At 40.4% G+C, this 27,600-nt stretch overlaps 1 protein-coding gene across 1 annotated transcript in view; it reads left to right on the top strand.

Moving 5' to 3' along the window:
* LOC140275082 (chloride channel protein-like) overlaps window positions 1–27,600 on the top strand; it is a 32,713-nt gene that overhangs the window by 428 nt on the left and 4,685 nt on the right. Inside the window, exons 2-21 of the mRNA XM_072370472.1 lie at window positions 5,679–5,967; window positions 6,067–6,198; window positions 6,447–6,575; window positions 6,980–7,113; window positions 7,233–7,310; window positions 7,454–7,532; window positions 7,771–7,896; window positions 8,310–8,394; window positions 9,212–9,313; window positions 9,476–9,560; window positions 12,577–12,732; window positions 16,832–16,901; window positions 18,070–18,180; window positions 19,222–19,435; window positions 19,699–19,832; window positions 20,408–20,499; window positions 21,312–21,404; window positions 21,712–21,799; window positions 24,272–24,360; window positions 25,622–25,666. Coding sequence (XP_072226573.1) covers window positions 5,679–5,967; window positions 6,067–6,198; window positions 6,447–6,575; window positions 6,980–7,113; window positions 7,233–7,310; window positions 7,454–7,532; window positions 7,771–7,896; window positions 8,310–8,394; window positions 9,212–9,313; window positions 9,476–9,560; window positions 12,577–12,732; window positions 16,832–16,901; window positions 18,070–18,180; window positions 19,222–19,435; window positions 19,699–19,832; window positions 20,408–20,499; window positions 21,312–21,404; window positions 21,712–21,799; window positions 24,272–24,360; window positions 25,622–25,666 — 2,331 coding nt within the window. The remainder of the gene's footprint in view (window positions 1–5,678; window positions 5,968–6,066; window positions 6,199–6,446; window positions 6,576–6,979; window positions 7,114–7,232; window positions 7,311–7,453; window positions 7,533–7,770; window positions 7,897–8,309; window positions 8,395–9,211; window positions 9,314–9,475; window positions 9,561–12,576; window positions 12,733–16,831; window positions 16,902–18,069; window positions 18,181–19,221; window positions 19,436–19,698; window positions 19,833–20,407; window positions 20,500–21,311; window positions 21,405–21,711; window positions 21,800–24,271; window positions 24,361–25,621; window positions 25,667–27,600) is intronic.

Consider the following 27,600-nt stretch of genomic DNA (forward strand, 5'->3'; position numbering starts at 1 on the left):
CCCCTGATCTTTGCATGCACGTATACACACGCACTCGCACAGTTTGACACGGTCTTGCTGTTTCCTACTTCTGTGGCCGCCACCTGTTTGCTAGCCGCTCCGTGCCTCGTTTCTTAAGCCCCGTTTGGACTTAACACATGCAGGAATGACTTCTGTGACATGCGTATCGCAGTTTTTCTGTGTGTAAGCGTATGTAAAAGAGCATTTACAGTGTCCTACCACGTCTATCTTTGTACATCAACAGTGTGTGTGTGTTTTCATGTTATCACACAGCTGATTTGAAGTGTGCAAATGCGTGTGTTCCGGGTGTTTGCACATGTGCATTTCAAAGAAAAGAAACCTGATCATGCATCTACAGGGAAGCCTATTCTTACGATTCATGAAGATGTAGACAAAACGAGTGAAGGGAGTTTTTGAACATCTGGATGAGTTTCACTGTTGGGATGAGCGCAAAATCTATTCCCAGTAACGAAAACTGTAAAGAAATAGCCTAAAACATAGCTAGATAACACAATAGAAACACAGAATTATCACACTGTTTCATGCTTTTCGTGATTTAGTTGGAAATGAATGTTTTGCTTGAATAGCTTATTCAGCTGTCTCTGCATCTCGTATTAATCCGTATCAACCGATGTTGTAGCTAAAACATTCATGGGATTATAGAAACCGTATTAAATTCGTTGTGAAAGATGTTTTTCCCTCCTTAATCCTTAAAGACTGATGTATTCAGCTGTACAGCTCTTGCGTGTTGATTTGCTGGAATGTAAAGGCTGGTGATCACGAGGACCTGTAGAATTTAATGGCTGTTGAAATCCTTTGCCCATGGCTAATGCAGAGAGTGTCAAGTCATCCAACCTGAGTGTGCTTTGGGAAGCTCTGCAGGCTGTGGTAACCCCTTTGTTTACACTGTGACTCATGGGAGCAGGACTATAAACAGACGTTTGCCTTACTTTTTTCACCTTTCTTTCTTTCTTTCTTTCTTTCTTTCCTTTCCTTTCCTTTACTTTCTTTTCTGTATTGATAATAAACATCACACCCCAACTGTAATCTCCTACAAAGACTAGACATGTGGCTGGAGTCTTTGCAGTCATGTGGAGAATGTATTGAGATAAACCCTTCTCTATTTTAGAAGACCTTCATATGCATACGTTTCACTTCAAATGACGGCTAATAATGGCACACACTCGCATTCATTTGTACACATGTAGCTCTGTACAGTGGCATGTGGAGATCAGAGGGCCTTTCAATGACATTGTTCCATAAATGAGTTATGATTCAGTTTGGAAGAAATACATTGGCTTGCAAAAGTAGTGTCCCTCCCTCTGTACTTTAAAAAGATTTTATGTAATAGAGTGAAATGAGAGAAAAGTAAATAAAAATAAAACCCAAAAAGTGGTTCATGGATATGTATCCACCACCTTTGCTATGAAGCTCCTAAATTGGATTTGGTGCTTCGGATTACCTCAGAAGTCAAATAAGTAGTTAAACAAGATCCACCTGTGTGCAGTCGTAAATGTCACATGATTTCAGCATCTATACACCTGTTTTTACAACCCTCAAAGTCTGCAACATCTCTTATTAAATGCACTACCAAGCAAACTATACTATGAAGATCAAAATATCCGAAAATCTGAAAGGCATTAAATATCATAAAATACAAAGATGTAAGAGTGGCCAAAAAAATAAGACGGCACAATAAAAGATGTGGAAACACTTCCCAAACATATGAAACATGGTCATCTTGTCAAATGAGCCTAAAATGAAACTTTTTGGCCATCAAGGAAAACACCATGTCTTCTTCTGCAGTGAAGCATGGTGGTGTCAACATCATGCTGTGGGGATGTTTGTTACCGACAGAGACTGGGAAACTGGTCAGAACAGACAGAATGGTAAATGCTGCTAAATACACACTAATTCTTGAGGAAAACCTATTTCAGTTTTGCAGATAGAGATGTAGATGGAGGCTCCCCTTCCAGCAGGACAATGACATAACCGTGCTGTTAAAGCAACACTTGAATGGTTTAAGGGGACAATGTGTAAACTTTTTACTTTTTTTGTTCGTCTTGGTGGATTTTCTGATCATATGTGTTCATATTTTGCCTAAAGGACTCTGTTTTTTTTACCTTTGTCTTTCTAAGAATGAGTTGGCTTGCATGTATTTATTCAGTGCTTCACTTTATTAAAGGACGTATGAGAGGAGGACCTATATATGTATGTATATGTATAATGTAAGAAAGATACATACAACATAGATATTGTAAGAAAACACGACATAGGACAAACTGAGGAGTATGATGAAGCTTTAAAGGTCCACTGATGGAGAGGGAGAGACTAGTTTTGGGAAGTGTAATGAGGAATATTGAATCTCTCTGGTACTAAATTTAGCTCAGAGTAGTGTTTCACCGGCACTCTGAGAGCAAGGGAAAGAACTGAATAAGAGTAGGCAGCAGTGCTGGGAGGGGGTTAAGATGTACAAGCGATTAGTGCAGAGTTGAGTTTCACCAGTCGAGAGGGAAAACAGGAAAGATGTCATGGAAAGACAGCGTGGAAGCATTTGATGTCTCGTAGCGTGAACTGTGGTAGGGACATTTGAGGTCCTCACAGCCGATTGCATGTCCAAACACTAAACTGACTCAAATCCAACCCGTCATGGGTCATTGACTTTTTGAGGTTTTAACAGAATAATCAAATCATACCTATGGCTTGTTTTCTTTCAAAGGGCTAGCCTAACTTAACTTAAGTTTTACGCATATCTGTATCTTGAATCATCACTGACAAATATAGTTTAATAGTTTTGCACAGATATATCATGTTGGACTATGAGACTGACAGCAGAAAGTGCAATGCACATGCTATTGGGACAGTTGGTTTTGAACCAGCATTACAATTACTGAGTTCAGACAAACTTGACAGTGAAAGTTGCATATATAACCTATTGCAAAGACTATGGAATCAGCACTCTTCTGCCACAACTTATAAAAATGCTTGTGTTTGTACAGTTGATTTGATTTGTTTTACATTGCAGTTAAATCTCAGACCTGCACATTTGGGATATTGTGCATGTAAAAGCATAATATCTTTGGCCTTTGGCTGAAGAATAGACTGCTTTATAGATGATTAAGTACTGAAAACATACTTGTATTACATAAATGTTTACACGTTTTGCCATAGTTTGTTAATATATGTTGTTCTTACACATGTTAAGCATCTTAGGAAAGCTTTAGCAGAAGTGTAAATGAGGGGAAAGATGAATAAAAGAAAAAGATGAATACAAACTGAGACAGATTTTAATACTTAAATCCTTTTATTTTTACCTTCAGCATGACGTAGAGCATACTAGGGCTGACACAAACGATTATTTTAATAGTCGACTAATCACCGATTTATTTTTTTTTTGACTAATCGGATCATACGTATGTTAAATGTAAAACATGCAGCTTATCGCACCAGGATGCAGCTGCTCTTATATAACCATCATTAGCTTGGAGTGTTTTAGATATGCTAACTACAAAAAAGACTATATCATACTTCATTAACCCTTTAATGAAATATGCAGCTTGTTGCAACAAACAATTATTTAACTGTGTAGCAAACACACAAAATAAATACTTAAGTTTTTATTTATTTATTTATTTTTTTTAGGTTTTTCTTTCCTTCCTTTGTCTCTACCTCAAATGAGGTAGCACCTGAAACTAAGGAATTATTCACAAAAGTTTTGGTCTCACTGACTCAAATATAACACCAACATGTTCAGTATGGACTCAAGTCAGGACATTTGCTTGCTGAGGTGTGCATGTAGCTAGCTTTATAACAAAGCCGTCCATTGAAGATGAGCGTACTTTTTTAGCACAGAAACATAACGTTAGAAAACATTAGCGTTCCTATTCAAACACACCACTGTTATAACGTTACAGAAAACACATGAAATATGTGTGCTAAGGCTAACTAATCAAATCGTCATCGCTAATGTCAACATTTACAACTATAAATATGAGTAAGTAGCAAGTTAACTCTCTGTTTACGCTAATTTTAGCAGCTAACTAGCCAGTTAGCTTACCAAGATGACGGTCCCTCTTCACTTTGCTACTGTTTGAAATATTTTTGACTGATTCACCCTCAAACTTCCCATATCTACACGCCCCCCTCATGTATTTCTCACTTATAAGCTACTTTTGATCAAAGCGTGTGTTTAATAAATCAAGTAATGTGATACTGTGCTCTTAAAACAGTGTCTTCTTACAGTCTGTTGTCACACCTGTGCAACTAACCGTTTATTTCAGCAGAACAATGGATTGTGTGATACATTGAACTTTAAACACACGAGCACCTCCTAACAAGTCGAGACCACATTGCTTTCTGTTGTTTGAGTCTTTGTTGGGTGCTGGCATTCAGTTAGAGTACGGGTGTTATGCTCATTAAGTTTCACTGCACATTGACTGGCATCCCTGCACACATGCACAACATCTCCAGTGCCTGATGTACATTTGTGTGTGTCTGTCTAAATCCATCCATCTTTTAACCGACCTGTCCATGAACCTGCTAAATTAGTAGCTGTTGAAAGGATACTGCATGGGTGTCATTAGTGTCAGCGCCACACACAACTTACCAGCTTGTCACTTATATTCCTGGAGTGCTATTGTCTGCATAAGTTACAGAACCAAGAACACACGAGCCCTGGTCTAGTCTTTGTGGTTTAGTATTGGAATATTACACAGTGCAGTGTGTGTCACTATATTATATTCCAGTTATTTACAGTTCTAGCATGTGTAAATTAATCAATTATTTGATGTCTTGTGCTGTTTGGTATTGCTTTTTTGTATAATTGAAACTGTTCAACATGAAATATAAAGTGGACTCAGAGTTTTACTTTCAAATCTCAACACTGGAGACCTCTAGTGTCCCAACATAATACTGCTTCAGTGGTCAAGGTGGACTTTTTTATTTAAAGTCATAAACGTACGAAGGCATAGAAATGTTTGAAAGTCAAACAGAAAAGTGTAATTATCTGGATATGTATTCTACAGCAAATTCAAGTTATTTTTCCTTTCAAAGCACTTTAGTGAGGAAATAGATGAGCAATAAATACACCCCACATTCAAAGGGGAAATGTTATTTTATTCACGTTTCCTTAAGTAAACCAACAAATTCTGTTATGCTCCAAACAGTAAAACTCCTTAGCTGCCCTCACATTGTGAATTTGTATGACGCAGTTGAGTTATTATGTTGTTATTAAAAACGCGTGTTGTAGAACAATAAGAATGTGATTTAGAAGGTTTATGTGTGGGATCTTTTGTTTAAAAAGAAAAGAACAAAACGATAGCCGCTCTGAGAAATAGCAAAGATATGTTTACTGGTGACGCAAGGATAGAGAGAGGCTGAGATGAAAATTAATCTCTTCCCCAGATGTCCCGGGTAGTTTTCATGGAGCCTGTCCAGAGGTGATAAATCTAGAGGCAGAGCCCATATTTCCGCTTCCATTAGAGCTGTGTGGGTCAACACATGGTCCTGTCTATTTTTAAAATGGATGCTTCTCTGCCAGAGTACTATCGGACTCTGCATTCTTACTTGCTCAGTAACTACCGGTGCATGTTGACGTCCATGAATGAACAATGTTAGGTTGTGGTTTGCCTTCTTGTGTACTAATTGTTTAATGGATCTGTTTACTCATTGGCTTACAGCTCTATGGGGAGTACCAAGAACACCATGGAGGCTCGGGCAGACGGGAGGCCACACGCCTGCTGACAGAGAGACAGATCAAGAAACATGGCAATCATCACCACAGCCACGGGAAGACACGCCACGGGCACGGTCGCCATGCCCACCAGCATGGCCATCATGGCCATCATGGCCATCACAGCAGGACTAAGTATCAGCCCAACATGGAAAGTGAGGCTGCTGATGAGCAAACACCCGAACAAGACTTTACCTCCTCTTTGAAGAAGAAGGGCTCCTACTTCAAGTGCAGAGGTGAGGAATGCAGAGGAAACGTATGTAAGTAAGGACATGGGTGGTTAGGTGCTGTATAAATAATTTTTTGTGATCTTCTGTGGTGTGTGGGTTTCACAGACTGCATCGCACGGGTGCAGCGATTCCTTGTGACAAGACTGGGCGAGGACTGGATCTTCTTAATTCTACTGGGCATCACAATGGCACTGGTCAGCTGGACAATGGACTATGCCAGTGCAAAGAGCTTGCAAGGTATACAGAGATGATGACATGTTGAGGAAACGAGGTCTGAGGAGGTGAACACGTGGTCAGATGTTTTTTCACGTTTTCTTTTTTCTTTTCCCCTCATTTCCCTTCTCTCTTCCCATTGTTTATACTTCCTCTCTAAATCTATTTATACTATTTGTTTTTTCTACCACTTATTTGTATTTCTGTGCATCTCCACTCTACACCTCTATTGTGTTCTATCTCTTTCATTTTTCTGATTCATCCCTCTTCAGCCTATAAATGGATCCATGGGGAGCTGAGGGGGAACATCCCATTGCAGTTCTTGGCTTGGGTTTCCTATCCCCTGATCTTTATCCTGTTCTCCTCCCTTTTCTGTCACCTGGTTGCTCCTCAAGCTATCGGTCTGTACCACCTACTTCATCTTGCCGTTGTCTTCATGCGTCTCTGTGTGCAACTGTCTTTACGCTGGTAGAATTTTCCAGAATTCAATGTTTATCTAAGATGTTGGTTTAATATGACAGGACATTTCGTTGCTCAATGTTTTACTTGTACACTTAGATAGTGTGCAGAATGATATTATCAGTCATTATTAAGCTTGGCAGTTTAAAAGTTATCGTGGAGCTGCAGGAGTGATCTGAAGAGAGTTATCTGAATCGTGTCATACTTTTGTTTTTGCATTACATGGCTGTTTTTGAGAAATTTCTTGGAAATGATGCTGGAAACTAGGAAGCTTAAAGATGAAAGTGTTGAAGTGCTTTGGATTCTTCAAGCTGGAAAGAAATCTTTATTTTCCCTTCTGTCCCAGGTTCTGGTATCCCAGAGCTGAAGACCATCCTGAGAGGGGTGGTGCTGAAGGAGTATTTGACCATCAAGGCGTTTATTGCTAAAGTCATCGGTCTGACGGCTGCACTGGGTAGTGGCATGCCTGTAGGAAAAGAGGTAAGTGAGTAAAAGATTAAATATTAGCCATTTTGCATGCCCTTTTCAGTTAGTTTGACGACTTCTTTATTTCCTGCTTGGTTTTCTCTAGTTTTCTTGATGTGCTCTCCTTTACTCAGGGCCCTTTTGTTCACATTGCTAGCATCTGTGCAGCCGTTCTCAGCCGCTTCATGTCCTTCTTTTCTGGAGCTTATCAGGTAAGCTGATGTCAGAGAACACTTGGATTTCCATAGGATATGTAAATGTGATAATTAAGAATGTGTGCTGCATGAGATGTTCCTCGTCACTGTGTTACTTCTACACTGTTTCAATGCTGTCTCCTTCCTCTCTGGATCAGTAGAATCCATACTGTTATACAGACATCCTGACAGTGGGCTGTGCAGTTGGGGTGGGCTGCTGCTTTGGTACTCCACTTGGAGGTACATGACCTCACTTTCTTATTCTGCTCGTCTTTTTGTTTGTATATAACCAACAAAATGATTCATTATGTGTTTTTACGTTGCACAACAAGCTATGATTGTGACTTTAAAGCTTAGAAATATATTGGAATGTTTATGCATGCTTTCAAGTGTCCTCTCAAATCAGCCATTTCATGATAAATACTACATTGTTTGAAATACATTTCAGGTCTTTTATGCCTTTTTTCTTCTCCACTAGGTGTGCTCTTCAGTATAGAGGTAACATCCACATACTTTGCGGTGCGAAACTACTGGAGAGGATACTTTGCTGCTACATTCAGTGCCTTCATCTTTAGGGTGCTGTCTGTGTTTAACAAGGATGCAGGTGTGGAAGGGAGTATTACAGTATTATTATATTACTTTCTTTTTCTTAGCCTCAAGCCAGAGGGCGCCCTTACTCCAATTTCCAAGCAAACTGTCATGTCTTTATTGATGACACGCAATATGTTTGTGTGCTATAAACGCATCATGTATTTCCACTAGATGGCGTGGTCCTCCAACATTCAGCTGCAGGGTGTTTTCATTATATATTTTTTTGTTATTGCTCCCAATAAAAAAGGGGAAAAAAGAAAGTACTGCAGCTGCTACCACAGCATAAAGCAGATCTATCTGTTTGTTATGAGGCTAAAGCTGACTTTTCCCTGCTAATATCACCACTGACTGTCCTTTCCGTTTTTAGATAAATCACATTCATAACTGATGGTATAAAGTTAACCTTTTCTTTTCTTTGATTCCTAGTAACCATCACAGCTCTATTCAGGACAAACTTCCGTATGGATTTCCCTTTTGACCTGCAGGAACTACCAGCATTTGCCATCATTGGGTGAGTTATTAGACACAAATGTAGACGGCAGCGAAAGCAACAGTGTGTCACAATACTGAAATTGAGTGGTTAAGTTGGAGATGGAAACTATTTTAAATGCTGTTCACGCAGTTTGTCACAACATATTGCATCTGTATCAGAGGGCTAAATCATCTGTTGAGAAGAAAGTGCAGCAGTGTTAATCCTTTTTTTTGCTTAATCTATTTATGTTTTTGCTTCTTAAGTTGATTCGCTGATGATTTATTCTAAACTTTAAATATTAGTGAATAATATCCGAAGGTTATGTAAATCACACCTCTAAGGTGTCGTCACAAAGGATCCAATGTATTAGTTCACAGTTTAACTAAAGGAGAAGACAAATGCACAAAACTCAGGGAACTACTTTGATGGAACTGTCGTCACATCCACTTTCTCACATTCATGGGCTTCCTCAGTTCACACATACTAGTGTGGAGCTCTCCAGTATTAAAATCTCTTGGGGTCATTTGCACCACATGTGCTGTGTTGAGCCCCCCCCCGGCCATCCTCTTTGTCACATGGGTCATTGGCCACCATGTGAGGGGTTGGGGTCATGTGAATCAAGATATGAATGGTAGTAAAACCACCTGGGGAGGCTGTCATTGCTGCATTATATGAGGTGATATGATATGATGCCAAAGGCCACCATCTCTTATTAGGAATCTTTTATTTCCAGTTTAACATAGAGGATTTTTTTGGAAGCCTTTTAAAGATATTTTTTGTAATTTCATAGGCTGTCTACTACTTTTTCACTAAATGACTACATGACTTAATTTGTCTTATTAACTTGTTCTTACAGGATCTCCTGTGGATTTCTGGGGGCGTTCTTTGTCTATCTCAACAGACAAGTGGTGCTGTTCATGAGACGACCGAACGCAATGACCCGCTTCCTGATTAAACAGTGAGTCTCTATGTGCTACAGTATGAAGGTTTTTCTCATTGTAGATGCATTGAAATGGAAACTGAATGAAGTCAGAATGACATGTTCTTATGTTTCACTTCATAAACACCTGTATTTAAATGATTATTAAATGCTTTTTTATCTTTTTTATTTTTCTCCCAGCCGGCTGATCTTCCCTGCTGTGGTAACTCTGGTCATTGCCACCTTGACCTTCCCACCTGGGTTTGGACAGTTCATGGCAGGAGAGGTCAGAGTTCAAACCTTGTCAGTCCAGCTCGTCTCTTAAGCAAACACAGGAGAATACATGTAAATCTACTCAACCCCCTGTGCAGTCAGTCCTGTTCCTTTTTGACTGATCCTACATCCCAGGATTTGGGGTATTTAAGTTCACACCATCACCTTTCTATGCTGCAGTGAGACACTAACTTGCTGTGTGCCCAAGAGTGACAAACGACAACAAACTTCAGTCAGACATGAATATGAGTGTGATTGAATGAATTCAGTTAATTGTGCAAAAAGCTGGAAAAAAAATCTGTTTATATAGAGAAGTGAACATTTCTCGATGGCAAAATACTCTTAAAGCACTTAAACTGTGTGGTATACACTTAAAGAAAATTCTACATCAAAGTTTTACTTAATTTTTCTTTGTTATACAAATGAGGAGCCACAACATTAAAACCATCTGCCTAATAGTGTGCAGGTCCCCTTGAAAAGGGGACCATGGACTTTGAATGAGTTTAGTTACGTGTACATGCGCTGCAATATTCCCACTCTTGAACCTAATCTAAATAAGACAATATCCAGATGATGGTTTTACACGAGTTGCATATAGAGTATTTAATTCACATTATCATTTACATCGTAGAGTCAGTCTGATTAATGCCTCACCCACACTACGTCCCCTACACAGCTGTAATGTTTGCACCCATCCAAAGCTTTTGTTATATCCATATCCATCCAAACGTGGAGCATTACTCAGGTTTCTCCCACTCCAGAACAGTAATTTATGTTTACTACAGCCTTCCTCAGTTGAAGCTGTTGAAAAACCAGCAAGCTGATTTATGAAAGCAAGCCCAAAACAAGGGACACTGTTTTAAAAGAACAAACCCTAAGTCACACATAAGTGGACACGTAAGTGGCTACTCTGTGCTGAAAAAGCAGCAGTGTGTGTCACTAGATGTTGTAAAAACTCATAGTGCAATAAAGGTGTGTACATATCTCCATGATGCCACTAATATTGCTATTCTCCACATCTTAATTCAGTTTCTGCTTACTTTGAATTAGATCGTATTCAGTTGTATGCTGTTGAAATGTCAGTCTCATTCAGAATAAGGTCTTATTTAACTGGCTTAGTATCAGAATATTGCTGTTCATTTAAACCAAGCCAATGACATCTAGAGAAATTGTACGCCTGGTTAAGGCTTTGCAGTCTTTGTTAGGTTTTGGAGTTTCTGAGCAGCTCTTTGTGATATGGTGGGTAACATTGCTCTGCATGGGTAGGCTGTTTGGCATGAATGTTCATGTTGGTGGTCTGTGTAAAATACCAGGACCCACGGTCTCCCAGAAGAACGTTGCAGTATTATAACCTGATCAGTATTACTCACTCACTGTCAGTAGTTTTTATGTTTTGGCTAATTTGCATATATGAACTCTACACAACAGCATCACCACATTAATGTGCATCTGTGGCCTGATTGTGAAGTCTGTCCTTGTTTCTACATGAATGGAGTCGGCGTGCTTGTAGCTTTTACTGCTGTACAGAAGTAGTGTCAAGGTGAAATCTCAGATAGCCATGTATCAACAGCTCCCCAGTCAAGAATTAAAGGCTCATCATGTGGTTCACAGATGCTCAGAATAGACCACTTAGTGAGAATCAGATCAGGTGTGTGCATGTGCATCTGTGTGTGTGCATATGTCAGTCAGTAACACCTTAACATGCTTCACACCCTCATTGCAGAGATGTCTCACTTTTTTCAACATTTTTTGAATACACCGGCAGAGTGAGGTGATATCTTCATTTAGATAATTTCACTTCAGAGTCACGCTGAGTAATGGATCCAGATATCCCTCTCTCTTGCCCTCTGTGAGTGCATTTAAAGCTTTTAGAGAATGAAATCCATCCAGTCCGACTCGATAGGCAGAAAAGTCGGCAAAACAAGAGGAGATGAAATGCCACAAAGTTTTACAACATAAAAAATGAAATGAATTTCCACTCACGTGCTAAAAGATGCGTTTCGAAACCTCAGTTCAACTCTTAACGCAGGAAAAATCTAAATGTTTTTTCCTCCGCAGAAGCTTTAATGCAGATGTGGGAAGCACTGTGATTTGTGCCTGCGAGCAGATTTCAGACACTTTTATGCAAATGTGGAACAAAATATTTGAAGTGAATGAATCATTTGTGAGTCATCAACACATAATGAGTCATTGGACATGGCCATCCATACCCACCTGCTTCCAGCTTTCTGGATAACTTCCTGCCTGTTTATCCTGCTTGACATTCTATCCATCTTGACTTTAGTTTCTGTCTAAATTGTTTCTTTTTTTCTTATCCGTTTCTTTCCTGTTTCTTGTCCTCTTACCCTCCCTTTATTAAACTTCCTTTTTCTGTCTCCTCTCTGACATTTAACCCTACTTTTCTTTACCCCAATCTCCTCTTATATCCCTCTCCCTCTGAATGTTTTCATTCTCTCTTTCTCCACTTGACCTCGCATCATCTTCCTCTCCTCTCCTCTCCTCTCCTCTCCTCTCCTCTCCTCTCCTCTCCTCTCCTCTCCTCTCCTCTCCTCTCCTCTCCTCTCCTCTCCTCTCCTCTCCTCTCCTCTCCTCTCCTCTCCTCTCCTCTCCTCTCCTCTCCTCTCCTCTCCTCTCCTCTCCTCTCCTCTCCTCTCCTCTCCTCTCCTCTCCTCTCCTCTCCTCTCCTCTCCTCTCCTCTCCTCTCCTCTCCTCTCCTCTCCTCTCCTCTCCTCTCCTCTCCTCTCCTCTCCTCTCCTCTCCTCTCCTCTCCTCTCCTCTCCTCTCCTCTCCTCTCCTCTCCTCTCCTCTCCTCTCCTCTCCTCTCCTCTCCTCTCCTCTCCTCTCCTCTCCTCTCCTCTCCTCTCCTCTCCTCTCCTCTCCTCTCCTCTCCTCTCCTCTCCTCTCCTCTCCTCTCCTCTCCTCTCCTCTCCTCTCCTCTCCTCTCCTCTCCTCTCCTCTCCTCTCCTCTCCTCTCCTCTCCTCTCCTCTCCTCTCCTCTCCTCTCCTCTCCTCTCCTAACTTCTCTGCAGTTGATGCCCAGAGAGTGCATCAACTCTTTGTTTGATAACTTCACATGGACGAAGATTTCAGGATCTCCTCCTCCAGTGGGTCTGGGCCGCTCCACTGCCTGGCTGCATCCTGACGTTAGTGTCTTTGTCATCCTGCTGCTCTTCTTCCTCATGAAGGTATGGGGCTTCTGGGGAATTTGCCTGGTAGGAAAGATGTTTTTGTGCATTTTAAGAGTGTGTCATTGTCTGTGTGTATTTGTATTTTTTGTGCAAGTGTGTGCTTGTCCTGTATCTGCCAGATTATATTGGTGTGAGCTAGAGAATTTGTGTGTGACGCTGGCATCTCTTGACGTCAGCATTTTCGTCATCCTCCTCTTCATAAGGGACATTTGTTGCAGGTCACTCATGTTGTGTGTTGGTGACAAAGACATCTGTGTGTGTTTCTTCTTCCCTTTCTTGTCCAAGGTCAACAAAGCTGGCAAACTGCCCATAGTTCTACCTTTCTTATGTTTTCTTTAAAGCATACATACACACACACTCTTTTTTTCGAGGCTCACAAGTCTTGATGTATTATGAGCATAGACATGCGCTGTATATAAATCTAGAGTAGGTGCTGGGGTGCTGTGAATCAGCAAAAAGTTCATAAAACTCTGCAACACAAATAGAATTTCTGAGAGTACACAATACGGGGGAAATGATAACTAACACACTATGAACAACCCAAATAAGAAATGATGAATAAATCACAACAATGAAACAACAGCATGGGCCAGGATGGATGCCGATCAATGGTATTTATCAATAGAACTGAGTATTTGGCCCTGTTTGGACCTGTTAGTAGTATGCGTCTGTGGTGATCTGATCCCAAGTGGAAAGCTTCAAGAAAAAAGCCAAAATGTACCCCAGATGTATTTAGGACACAATGAGGTGTGATTGCTTAAACATACATTTTTCCTGACTGATCTCTTTTTCAGGCATAATCTTGGGACACACTGAACTGGCCTAGGCTGAGGAACACTAAATTAATGCAACAGCCACAGGGTAGACAGGCAGTCTCATAATTCTTCATCACATATCTGCTCTATAAACACTGGGCTTCAATGGTGACCCATTACTTTGTTTAAAGAGTGAGCTCGACTAAATAAGAGCTAAATAGCCCAAGGCTCCCAGAGGTAGTTTGGATTTGCAATAGACAGCAGAAGAAAGGCCATATGAGGAGCTGTGGCCTTCAGTAAGCCATGTGAGCTGATAAGAAGCTCACTCACTGTGGAAGGTGCTAGCTTAAGGTAGCCAAGCGGTTCCCTAGCCAGTGGCTGCCACAGTTCCAGTTAGCTCTGTCACATCTCACCAAGTGCTACAGTCATCGCTCAGCCCTGCTTCTTCAGGTCAGATTCTGCAAAGTCATAGTTCTGGAAGTCGGACAGTGAGACATACAAACTCTGTCCTGCAAGTCAAAGCTCAGTGACATGGGCGATGAAAAAAATGACCAAAAAATGCATAACTTTAAACCTCTTTTTGATTTGTACACAAATCTTTGTCTAGTTAGAGATTTTATGCATCCGTAGCAATTAATGGCGAAAGTCATTTTTTAAGACCACTCCCAAGTGCAGTAACTGCTCTCACACATACAAATTAATGAGTGGCGTCATTAAAATTCTGACAATGTCAGAGTAGGGGACAGAGTGAAGGAACGTGATGAAAGTCAGATAGGATCTGAATAGAGCTCAGAATAATTAGATGTTTACTCTCGATCCAACAGGATCCACATCTGATCCGACTGCCCCACTGTGGCTTGTAAAATTTGATTTTAGACAGTGGAAACTGTGCCTACCCTGAAAATGCATACAGCTTTATTTAGTAGATCTGACTGCAAAACATTCCCATGTGTAATGTCCCTCTGCAAAGAGTTTGGGATGCTGTTTAGCAGAAGAAGAATGGAGTTGGGGCAGAATGCAGAGTACTTGTGCTTGATACTTTGTTCATTTTCATTTCATAAATAAGACATGAGGTCATATGATGATTAAAGTTTACTGTTTTTGAGTTTAGCCTCTTGGTGTTTATACTTTTTAGAATAACTGGTCTCCAAATATTCTGATCCCTGATTCAACTGGATGCAAACAAACACAAACCTGCATATTAAATATCCCAAACTGGTGTCTTAATTAAATCTCAGAAGAAAAATAATGTATTTTTAAATGGCTTTTTAAATGGATCTTTACATTTAAGCGTTAATAGATTTCTAACATAACTTGAAAATGTTATAATTTTTCCCTTAAAGTCCATAAAATCTTCTTGCCCTTTGAGGGTTAGTCTTAGTCTGTTTATGTGTGCTGTCTAGGCTCAGATTAGGCAAAAATACCACACAGATAATCCTATCAACATGACTTTAAAGCCTGTCACTTGGTATCTTAGAGCGCGCTGGTGCTCCTCAGTTTGAGCAGAGCGGCTCCCTGTAGTGAAATTTTAATTCAACCAAAGCAAAGAGCAGCTGGATGTTAAAAGTCCTTTCACAACATGCGCCCGCTGTGTCTTCCTGCTTTTCTGCCATCATCTGCTGCTGTCACTTTTTCTCTTAACACTCGAAGAAACACAGTTGGCCTCTCTTAGGGTATTGTTGATTTCTTCTTCCTCTGTATTTCTCACTGCACCTCAGTCCATCATCCCACAGACTGATATGCATAAAGTTACTGAAAAGAATCATACAAAAACATTTGAGGACTAATAGCAGTAGTTTTGGCAACTTTTAGACTTTCTGGAGAACAGGATAAAAAGTGTGGCCAGAAATGTTAACATAGAAATTGAATCCTACCCCAAAGACTGAAGGGGGATGTAGGGGGTTTTAATAGAAAATGTTTAACTGCACGTTGTTTGGTGCCGTGTGATCCGACCTTATGGCGTCACATTTAAAGCAGATCTTGATCTTTTTCTTTAATCTTCTGAGATGGGACTCTTTGTATTTGAGGTTTCCGTGTTAGATTTTGACTACAACACTTCTCGCTTCCATCTTTCTCCATCTTTGATTCTTGTCCTTACTTTCCTCTACGTTGAAACAGTGAAACTGCTGTGGTAATTGTGTGTGTTGCAGCTCCTATCTGTCTTAGGAAGTCTGACACTGATGAAAGAGTGTGTGCTGACTGACAGTCTTTATGTGTGTGAGACCAGTTTTGTGTGTATTTGCCTGATTGATTTTGACTGTCATGATTAGAGAGAAGAAAACCGAGCGCAGTCCTCTGTGTCATCAGGATAGCGGCCGCCACCCTGTGAGAGACGTGCTAATGAGTTTTTATCTTGTTCCATACCAATTAAGTTTTCAAATGATGATGACGGATGATGGGTAGAATAGTAATCTGGACTGGTAAAATGGTTACGGTGTAATTCTTTTGAAATCAAAATGACAAAGCACATCATGTGCTGGTGAAACACAGATGCTTTCACCCACACACACACCAAAGATCCACAGCTTGTCTGAAGGTAGTGATTATCTCTGATGAGCTCCTTGGGGCAAATAACAAACCACATTATTAGAAAAGCTATTTTGAAGCCACATTCAGATGAAAATAGAAAATCTCTGGGCACAAACATTTGAAAGATGAGTTCAGCTCTTGTTCATCTGGCAGAGGAATTTGCACTCTAGATCTTTTCAGTCTTCTACACAGATTCAGCTGGCTGCCACACAGTGTATCTGCAGCATCGTCCTCTGCAGCTGGGGCAGCTGTTGATTAAGCGCCTTTCTCAAATACACCCAAGTGTGACTGAGTCTCCTCCCACACCACACACACACATGCTCTCCACCTCTGTAACTCATCAAACCCTGGCCGAATAGGATGATATGTTTTCCCCCGCCTGAAATTAAAAAAAATTGAGAAACGACCATAAAAGGGTGGAATGACTGCATCCCTTTTTTGTTGCATAGCAACAAATCATCTTGGTGGCAATCTGATTAGCACTGGGTGATGGTTAGAAAAACGTTTTAAAAAAGGACTATGCGTATTACTTGTGTGCTCATGAAAGGGAAGTTTCTTTTCTTACACTGAGGAGCAAGCTCACACTGAGAATGCTGACACTGATTATACATTTGATTAAAAGACTGTCTTCAAACTCAACATGGCGGGATTTTAAGACAAAAACCATCACAAGGAAACCGTTTAATGCTCTCCACAGAGAACATTAACAACTTTAACTCATTAGTAGAGGCCGTGTTGTAATGGAAAACAAAGCAAATAGTTCCCGTTCCTTTTTCTTGGTTTATCAGCTGCTTCTTTCTTCTTTCATGTAGTTCTGGATGTCTGCAGTGGCCACCACCATGCCCATTCCTTCTGGGGCTTTCATGCCAGTCTTCATACTTGGTGAGCAAGAACACATCAGTAGTTACGACAGACTGAGGATGATAAAATTCTGTTATGTTGTTATGAGGAATGGTTACTTTCCATGTATCAGTTGTATTTCAACCATAATCCTCAATTAGAAAATGTTGTTTTTCGTTTTATTTGATCCCATTTTCCTATTATTCAGTTCAATAATTAAGAAATGTGTTTGTGTTCCAGTCTGCTGCTCCTTTTGTGAAGTGTTTGTAGTCTGACCTTCAATAGCTTTTCTGTTCAGCCTCAAACAATCTCCCATGAATAGTGGCTGGAAATGTATTATGTATGCGTCTCTTTATGATTTTGAGCTGTGGCATTTGTTTTGTCACACGGGAACAATTCAGTAACATTTCCAGGTATTTTAAAATTAGACCAACTTCTCCAGGGACCGATGAAAGCTGAAGACTCCCTGCTGCAGTTGCATGTTTCTTTCTGACTGTTGTAAAATTATTTGTCACATTGATGAATTTGAAGGAACGTAGGGTGTTCACCGTGTGGTCCAGTGATATATGAGAGAACCGGATGCATCATTCAGTGCTGGTGGCCCATTTAGCTCTATGAAAGTTGCTCAGCAGACACGTGGGCTAAAAAAAGCCAGACTCTGTGGGTGTCTGTGTGCTTTTGCATTTGTACATCCTTGGAACTGTTCCAGGGCACGCTGGTGAAGAGCGTGGCGATCCGAGATGTTCTGTTTGCTCCATGAACATATTTCAGCTAGATCAAAAGCAGAGTTGAAATGCATTTTTGGCCACTTCGCTTCGATTTTCCAGTGTTGCCTCATGACTTAAATCACATCACTTTCTTGCAACATTCCTGAGACCTAACATGACTGCATGATGATCCAGTTGAAGTGTGAATGGGAATTGGCTTGTCCTCTCTCCTCTTTCCCTGCCAGCTGTTTGATGAAGACAAACAAATAGTCATTAACTGTTAGTAACAAAGCAGTATAAGGTCTTCACTGACTATACGCATCTACTCTGGAATCTTTTTCTTTTCCTGAGGATAACCATGTAGGAAATGTGCTGTCACACACAGATATTTCAGAATGATTCAACATGAGGACTGACGTACATGCAGGGAAATATATCATGGATATTTTGCAAGGCCTTGTTATGAAAATGTTATCACTTCTAGGTTTTCCTTTGTCCTGTAGGAGCTGCATTTGGCAGGCTGGTCGGGGAGGTCATGGCCACCCTGTTTCCTCACGGGATTGTGTTCGATGGCATTCTGTACCGGATCATCCCTGGAGGGTACGCAGTCATTGGTTAGTCTCTCGTCTCTTGTCTCAGCTGTCCTTTTGTTTCTTTTGTTTTATCACATTTTTTTCCAATGTTCATCCTCCTATTATGTTTAACTGTTAGACATCAACATGCAAGTACACTGTAGTTATATATTATCAGTATAAAGCATCAGCAATTGGTGTTACTGGCACACTGAAAACCCCATATTATCTGTTTCTTATTAACAAGCTGTCCCATCTATCCTCTTCATATTCCTTATCTTCCTTCCTGTCCTCATCTGTCTCCTCCCTAACTGATAACTTCCTGCACCCTCAGATTGTCAGGAGTTTTCAAGTGTCTTCTTCCTTGTCAGCTGTCACTTGACTCATCATCTCTTTCCTCCAACTTCTCCTAACCTCTTGTCAAACTCTCCAGCCCTCGAGTCCTTACTCAAGTTAAGTTTTCTTCCTCCAGACCTAGTCTTTCTCAGGCCCCACTCTTGCTCCCCCCTTTTGTCACCACCTCCTCTTTTCCGTCAGAACACGTGGTCGCTTTGCTTTGACAGTTAAATGTCACCGTTGGTTTGCTCTGCTGTCCTCACCTCAGCCACTGACCCAGAAATGTGGCCTTCCCTCAGTCTCTCTCCTGCTGCCCTACAAAGGCCATCATTCCTCTTTCTCCCTTGATCCTTTTATCCTTTCTTCTGTTTTTTATTAATATTTTATATTGTCTACCGGTCAAATTCCCCCCTGTATTTTAATGTAGACTCTGACATGTTACTAGTTCCTACACATCTTCTCATTTGTCTGTTTACATCCCCGTTATATTTATCATAATTAAATCTCTTTGCTTTTAAGCATTTTTTATCCCTGTTTTTTAGATCCTCCATTTTTCTTTTTTTCTTTCTCCAATCCCTCCTTGCTGCTTGTAACTACTTTTTCCATCCCTCTTTCTGTCTTTTCTCTCACTGTCATTTGCTCCTTAGTCTACCTTTTACTGTTCTTTTCCTTACTTCTCTTCAGTTCCTTTCACCATCTTTCCTGTGCCCTCTCTCCTCTTGTCTTCCTGTCCCGTGTCTCTGACAGGAGCAGCAGCGCTGACTGGTGCTGTGACTCACACAGTGTCCACGGCGGTTATCTGCTTTGAGCTGACAGGCCAGATCTCGCACATCCTGCCCATGATGGTGGCTGTAATTCTGGCCAACATGGTGGCGCAGGGCCTGCAACCTTCTCTGTATGACTCAATCATCCAGGTCAAAAAGCTCCCGTACCTGCCAGAGCTTGGCTTCGGGCATATGAGGTCGGTGTCAATTTTGTGCATTGATTATTGGAAACATATCACAATCTAATGTCCTGCATAATTGCAAACAAACATGAAACTGTCACTGCAGACAATCAAAATCATTCATGAGCATATATTAGAATTTTTTAGATGTGTATGTGTAAGAAGCTTGAAATTCTTTTAATGATGAAGGGCATTTTGGTCTCACAGTGCTTTCTGAGGGTTTGTGCATGTTTTACAATTAGTTTTGGTTCACTGTAATATGTGTGATCTTTCCACAGCCAATATAACATCTTTGTGGAGGACATTATGGTGAGAAAGGTGAAGTTTATTTCCTCCCAATCCACATACAGAGAAGTCAAACACCTGCTGGACTCCTCTTCGCTCAAAAGCATCCCATTGGTAGACTCAAAAGGTAATCAGCAATTTCATCTGAACGGCTTGCATTGAACACGGTAGAGTTAAATATCAGATATTCATATCTCATATCCTACTCATCAAACTTGTGGGAAAAACATTTGCAATGAAGAGCAACTTGCTGTGTCTTATTTCGCCAGTTTCTGAGCAAAAAACACACCACAAAGATACCGCATATCCACCAATTAGGACGTGTGATGGAGGCCTTCACAAGATCACGTAGCTTTGCAGGAAACGGCTGTAATGGATGTTATACAGAGAGGCAAAATGTAAACAAATCAAAGTTTGTGCCAAGTCAGGTCATTATTCGTGCAGTTTTTAGTGTGCAACATAGTTCCTGCACAGTTTAGTGTGTTTACATCTTTTCAACCATCACATCATTTAAATTTTTAAAATAAAAGAAACCCACACAGCTAATATATGCTGAACCAGTTATCTCTGTCATTGACGGACAGAAAAATAATGTTTGAATAAACTTGAGGAGTTTGAGGATCCAAAGCGTGAATCAGCATGGTAGATTAGTGACATTGTTCTCTGTGAGTTGGTCCATCTGATTCATCTTCCTTTTTTCAGATTCTATGATCCTGTTGGGCAGCATTGACCGGCTGGAGCTTCTGGCTCTCTGCGACTGGTGGTTGTCACCAGACAGAAGGCTCCTGATGCAGGTGAGAACAAAGAGAACTCAGTATTTTTATTGTGTGTTTAGCATCGTAATCAAGGACTTTTTCACATGTAGGAATTACTTAAACTAAGGATTATTAACCTCTTTGTCTTTGGTGCAGTGATTTAGCCTGTTTTGTGTTCTTTGATTAGATAGTAGAAAACATTATTGCTTCATGCATAATACATATTGTTTTGATTGGGTTTTGTATCCAGATATTCTTCTCTTGTGCTCACAATGATCCCACAGGAAGCCTATTATACTTTCTATACAAAGTTAAGTGCCCTCCAGTGGGTTGTTTGATAAATTGTTTGCTTCATAAAGCAGATGTGTTCTATCAAGACACGTGTGTGAACCTAATTCTAAATGCAATAATTGGTTTAGTGTTTGACCTAAATTGCAAAAGAGGTTATGTTTAATTTAGATCTGGATTGTGTCTGCAAATGAGGCTCATTTATTTAGCTGAAACTGATTTTGCCTTTGGTAGTCATGGAGTTACAGGAAAAAATGATAGGAAATGCAAGCGAAGCCTGGTGGCGGAGATAATGGTGACATGGGGGGGGGAAGGCAAAATCCACACTGGAACAGCTAAAGACAGAAATGTAAAATCTCTGAACAAGCAAAGCAAATGCTGTAATTTGGCTTTTTTTCAGCATTGGCCCTACTATCGAGACTTTAAAAGTTCACCTAAAAAGCCACAAAGGAGGAACATTTGCCATGAATGTTTGCTCATTGCTCTCAGGATGAGAGAGGTTAGACTTCTGGATTTTAATCCGTTTAGATCTGTATTAATGTTTTCCCTGGTTGGGAGTTCAGGGTCGCAGCCTGCAGGAGCAGAACCAGATTAATAAGCAAAGCTGGGAGTCTTTCGCCTTCGTAGATGAGGAAGAAGAGGAGGAGAGAGAGAAGGTAGGCCTCTGCTTTGCTATGTTGATTTCTTTTTGACATCCATCTTTTTGCACATCTTGTTTAGTAAAGATCTGCAGCTTTTGCTGTTTCCTTCTGCCTGTTTTAATGCAACAATTTACTTTCAGTGAGTTAAAAACCCCATCAGATTGGATCAGATGTGATCTTCAAGTAAAAGCATTATTTTATGATCAGAACCTTTTGACATTAGTTTTAACATGGCATTAGTTGTTGTTGTTTTTTTTGTTTTTTTTTACCATACAGATTGAAATGATTGAACAACAGAGTCATGTTTTGATATTGTCTGTAGGGCAGTCCTGTTCAGGAGGAGATGAATGGTCCCCTGCCCCCTCCAAAACCTCAGGAACCTTCATCAAACCACACTGGCCCTGCTCCTGGTGAGTTTAAGAGACGAGATGTTTTTGATTGGATTAATGATCTTACATTAGCTCTGAAGTAAGTCATTTTGGCCCATCTGCGTCATGGATAGAGGGTATTTATGCTGGAATACATTACCCTTCTCTAAACAGGAAGAAGAATGGTCAGCTTTTTGCTATCTGTCACCTACTTGTAAACACAAAAAAATGAATCAAGTTGAGTTTAATGATCATTTTAAAGAACAAATAAATCAACACTTCAAACTGCAGATGATCTTTACAACTTCTGCTCTCTCTTCCTTATCTCCATTACATTTGGTGGGTTATGTGACGTGGTGGTGAGGCCAGGAAATAAAAGCCTTGTGGGGCCTCTAAGACCAATATTGATTCATCCAGACATGTTCTGCTCTCCAGGGTGATGTAATATGATTTGCACTTTGCTATGTCCCTTTACGTCTCCTCAAAAAGTGGAGATGACTAAACCTTTAGTCAGATCCCGGATGGTGTATGAGGCTCACGAGGTTATCATAAGTGCCCAGTGGACACAAACACCGCTTAATGGTCCTTATGAAATCTGAAAGCAGCACACATTGGTGATCTAACATGACATGTAAAACAGCAGAAGTGGAATTAATGCTGACACAAACATGCAGAGGTTTAAAATAACCCTCTGTTCCGAAGACCTTTAGCACTTCAGGTGAGTTTTATTTTTTACAACTGCTATGTTTCCTGTGAGGTTTTAACTGTAAAGAGAGTTATTTCAGTTAAAAGCCATGAGAACATGCATGTCTGAGATGTATCAGTGCATGGAGCACATTTGATTGACAGCAGAAGACTTTTACAGCTTTGGAGCAACAACTGTAAAGGTACAACCCCCCTTACTGACTTAAATTGATCAATGAATAAAGGACAGGAAGAAGGTCCTCTTTATAATACCATTTATGGTGTTCACATGGCAGCTTTGTTTGCTTGTGTCTTCTAATTTTGTTGCAATGTAGCAAACATCTTATTTTAATGAGTGGTCCGAGGGCATGAGTGTGGTATAGTTATAATACAGCCCCCTCTCTCGTGGGCCACGATGCCAACGACTTAGAACGCTCTGATGGATCTGTCTTTGGTTGGAAGCACCCACGGATGGTGTTCTTTAAAGTTTCCCAACATTTGAATGAATGCCCTACCTTGAAAGAAGAAATGACAGCACTGCACGACCTTGTTTATTTGCTTCAAACCAGGTAATGATGCACATTTTCTGTTTGGGGCCATTTCAGAAAATTGTCTTCCACTTTTCTCTGCAGTGGATGGAAATGCAGCTAATGCCTCATTCACACATTAAGAGTCAACTTTAAAAGGGTCTCTCCGGCCGTATGCAAGACCGGTTGTGCCTGTACATACAGTAGTCGTCCCGAAGCGATACACTTCCAAAGTCGAAGCTGTTCCTTCCTGAGTTGGATTCAGTGGGTATAGAAAATGGATGGATGAATCTGTGTCTGACTGGCACATGGAATCACCCCTCGTGGAGAATGTTCATTCATCTGTTCTACTGAGAAGCAGTCACGAACTGTGGATGATTGAGCGAAAGCGATATCCAGTGTTGAATCACCGCTCTGCATTGGGTGAGGAGGTTTGGCACAGGTCCAGTCAAAAAGTTATTAATGATGAGGGGTGGGCGTCAGACAAAGAACCAAGAAATGTCCGCCTGTACAATAAATGTAGAGGTGGACATTGACATTTTTTTACCCATTTCTCATTCCTTGAATCGAAACTTATGTTTCGTATGATTTAGTCATTTTTCAGGATGATAATGCATCTGGCAACAGAGCGAAGGGAGTTGGCTTTTCTTCAGGAAGGACAAATTAACTCAATGACTAGCAAACGGTCGGGATCTCAGTCTGGGCAAAAAATTATGTCCAAAATTGGAAAAATGGTTGATGATGATGTTCCTCCTTTCTGCAAAGCTGATGTCTCAGCTGCTGTACAAAGCAGCTAAATGAACATCCTCTAACAGGGATGATTCCATGTTTATTTCCAGTGGTTCCAGCAGTTTGTTTATCTGTTTCTCATTGCTGCAAAAGCCTTCTGTGTGCTGGAACTATTCAGATGCTCTTCAAACCATTAGATAAAAGCTTAAGATCATCTCAGTTATTAATTTGTCAGCCTTTCACACACATTACTGAATGTTTGTTTCACAGTGTAACAGATGCCAAAGTGAATAACTTTATGACACTAACAGCAGTGACTGAACGTTTGACAGTAGATTCACTGCAAGTCACCAGATGGAGTGCGTTTCTGTTATTTCATAGTAGACTTGTCAGCAGCCTGTCAGACTCAGCAACAAGCAGTCTGCCATTGAAATGGTATCCAGGCAACTACAATAATGGGCTTCTTTGGTTTAGTAGACTCTTGAAATGTCATCTGCGGTTAGGTTATTTTCTCCAAAGCTGCGTTTGTATAATTCATTGACTTTCATCCACAGCACCTCTTTCTTCATTCCAGTTTCAGAAAAAGCTCCTCTGCAGTCAGTGAGGAAAACTCTCAGGAGTCTCTTCAACCCCAAGAACAGAAAATCAGAGAGAGAGTCCCAGGTGTGTCTGTGTGTGCACTTCTTATTGCTTGCCTTTACATTTTAGAGCCTATTTATACATATGAAGATGTTGGCCTTGACGTCTTTGTGAGTTTCTGCATGTCTCTATTTAATGTGTCACTTCACTCATCTGCTTTTTAGAAATAAATTGGTGTACATGAAATTTTCTCATGTTATGACAAATTGAAATCTAAATTGCCCCATATCCCTTTGGGCCAAGCCGTACCAAAACCACACCCTCATGGGGCAGCTTCACGGATTCTGCTGGAACAAAATGCTCACTTGTGTCTGTTCTGGTAGATACACCACATAGTTATGTGATTGACAGATGCTCATGAATACGCAACTGCTTCCCTGTCCTCATGCAAACTCCCCCAAGCCAGGCATATTTCTTTCAAGCTTCTCTCAAATGGAAATGGTGAATCCATATATTAGAGGTAGATTTAATTCATTTATCCCAGCAGTGAGTCTGACTCGCACGGAAAACAAAACGCATCACCTGCGGGAGTAAAACCTGCACTGTACATAGCGTGTGCTTGTAATCCTGCACGATCAGAAGATTATTTCACTTCGGCGCTCTGCTGCGGCATGTGAATTGCCTGATTATCTATTATGTTTTTGGATTCAATCCTATTCCTCCTTGGGGGGTGTTTTTATACTACCCTGAATATCAAACAGATGTGTGATAAAATACTACCTCCAGCAAGCCAAACCTTGACTGAATTTTGTCTTAGAATCAGGTATTTTTACACTCAACAAGCTACTGCTGGTCTGTAAGCAGACATTAACACTTATTATATTATCTGCATTTGTCAGCTTGCTGTAGCGATATACACTGAAACTTATTTGTGTTTGCTATAAAAGGGTATTCTGTGCCTAAAACCCTCACTTTTTGAGTAGGATGATTAAATATTTATTAATTCAAGGACAAAAACAGTCAAATTATCAAGTGAATGAATGTGGGAACCCCCTCTACTAAATTCAGTTTATAAAACCAGCTCACAGAAGGTGTTGGCCTGAATTGCACCTGCTGAGTCCAGTTAACTCGCAGCACTGCAGGATGTGCTGTGGGAGGGGAACACAAGACTGGATGACAACAATCATTATATGTGTTTAACTCTTAAACGTGTTGCACTCTTCTCTGAAAACTTAGATGGGGACAAGGTTCCCCGAGTTTAGGGGGGGGTCATCTTTCTGTAGAGGACACGGTTTTTATTGAATCCCTCACAAACATACATTGTTTTTTTCTTTTCAATCTCCAGGAACCCTGCCCTCCTCCTCTGTCAGACACCATGACTCCAGACGAGGTATGGCGACGATGGAAGGACGACACATATTCACGATTTTGTAAAATGTGTGAATATTCTCTGAAAATACTCAAATATGTGTGCAAGTTCAAGATTTGTGGTGAAAAGAAATGATCTTCTGTTGTTTTGGAATGGTGACGTAAGTCTATGTGATTGTATCGAGGAATTTATTTTATTATTTGGATATGAGAAGGCATAAGTTACTGTGATAAAAGGATTCACAAAGGTTAAGAATTAGGTTTATATGCTCAGGAACAATAAAATGCTGTTGATATGTCCTGAAACTGCACTAATCTGCTAACACAGGTGCAACCAGCTTACTTCTAAGTTATGTACCAGGAGCAGCACAAATCAGTGCAGAGTCATGAAAAAGCAGAGCCCAGCTACCAGGCGCAGCTCGTTTCTTGTTACAAAAAAGGCCAAACAAACGGGAAACTGATTCTGAATCTGACACAAGACTTTGCTGGGTCTACTTTGATGGGCAAACTCCTCCAGGAGTGTCATAAGACTTCACTCTTCAGTTTAACATCATTCAAATCTGTTATCATGTTTTAATGGGTCAGGATCACACAACAAAGTCATTTGGTTGGCAGTCACACTCTTTCGATCTGATTTATCCAAAGTTTGTTACCAAACAGTGAACACAGCGGGTGTTTTTAATGTCAAAAACCAAACTCCTCTAAACCTTCCTGGTTATTTATTGTATTTTATTCTTAGACAAGAGTCCAGTTGAAATCTCCAGACTCCAGAAATCTATGGACAGCAGATTGATGCACTTAATAGTCTGTAAAATTCTGGAAATGAGGATATGATGTTTGCGTGTGTAACTTGGAATAGGACACAAGGAATGTATGGGCTATACATGAGAAGCATAAACTGCACTCTGGATACATTACAGTTTCTGGGGCTAAAATCTGGCAAAACGATCAGTAAAACAAAATCTCCCCCTGAAGATGTCGTGGAGACACGCAGTTGTCTTGACAGTGAAAAGTCTCAGAAGGAAAGATCCGACTGACATCTCTGTGGACCATGTGGAGCTGTTTTCTGAGCGTGCTTGGGGGTATCTTTAGAAAAAGCTTTGCAAAGTATTATTTTTATTGTCATCAAATTTTGACTTTTTTTTTAAGTTCCTGCCTCACAACCGTAGTCATCTTAATCCACCATAAAAAAAAAACCCCAAAAAAACTAGTCCTTATCCTGTCACAGATGTAGGGAAATTTAACAAAACTGAGCAAAAATGTAGACGTAATGTGCGAAAAGTAAGCTGTAACCCTGTAGTTCAGAAGCTTTTAGACCCACCGTTAGCATTAATAATGTGAAGTAATTGTTTTCTGCATGAAGTTATCAGTCCCACATGGTTGTGGAGGAACTTCTGTCACTAATCTTCACAACTTTGCTTATGTTGATTGAGATTTGATGGCATCATTCGTCAAGACAGTGCTCATTATAGTCTGTTACAGGCATCAGAACCACGGTTTACTCCGTTATAGGTTCACGTAAGTCCGTAGAAATCCAACAAGCACACAGTCTGACATGGTTTTTGGAAGTTCTGAACCCTAACCCGGTCAATTTGTTGGTTTGATCAAAGCGATGTCCATGTGAACAACAAGCCAGATTAGGACTAAGGGACTTTATTATGAGCTGGAAACCTAAACTAGAACTGTGAACGTACGGTTTGTTGTACTTTAATGTGTCTGACCCAACATTTATCCGTCTGCTGTTTTGGTTTTCAGCTTGAACTAACATGATTTAATGTGAATATTAGCGTTAAATCAACATCATGCGTACGTTGCTCACACATTTGAAAGGAAGATTAAGAACTGGGGCAGTTTTTAAACAAGACATTTTTTATTCATTTATTTATTTATTTGCTAAGTGAGTCCAAAACAGCGCTGTTCCCTCTGGTGCTTTTCTGTCTGCCACTCTGCCTTTAT

The sequence above is a fragment of the Leuresthes tenuis genome, unplaced genomic scaffold (assembly GCF_036924035.1).
Source record: "Leuresthes tenuis unplaced genomic scaffold, fLeuTen1.0.hap1 SCAF_18, whole genome shotgun sequence".
NCBI classification, from domain to species: domain Eukaryota; kingdom Metazoa; phylum Chordata; class Actinopteri; order Atheriniformes; family Atherinopsidae; genus Leuresthes; species Leuresthes tenuis.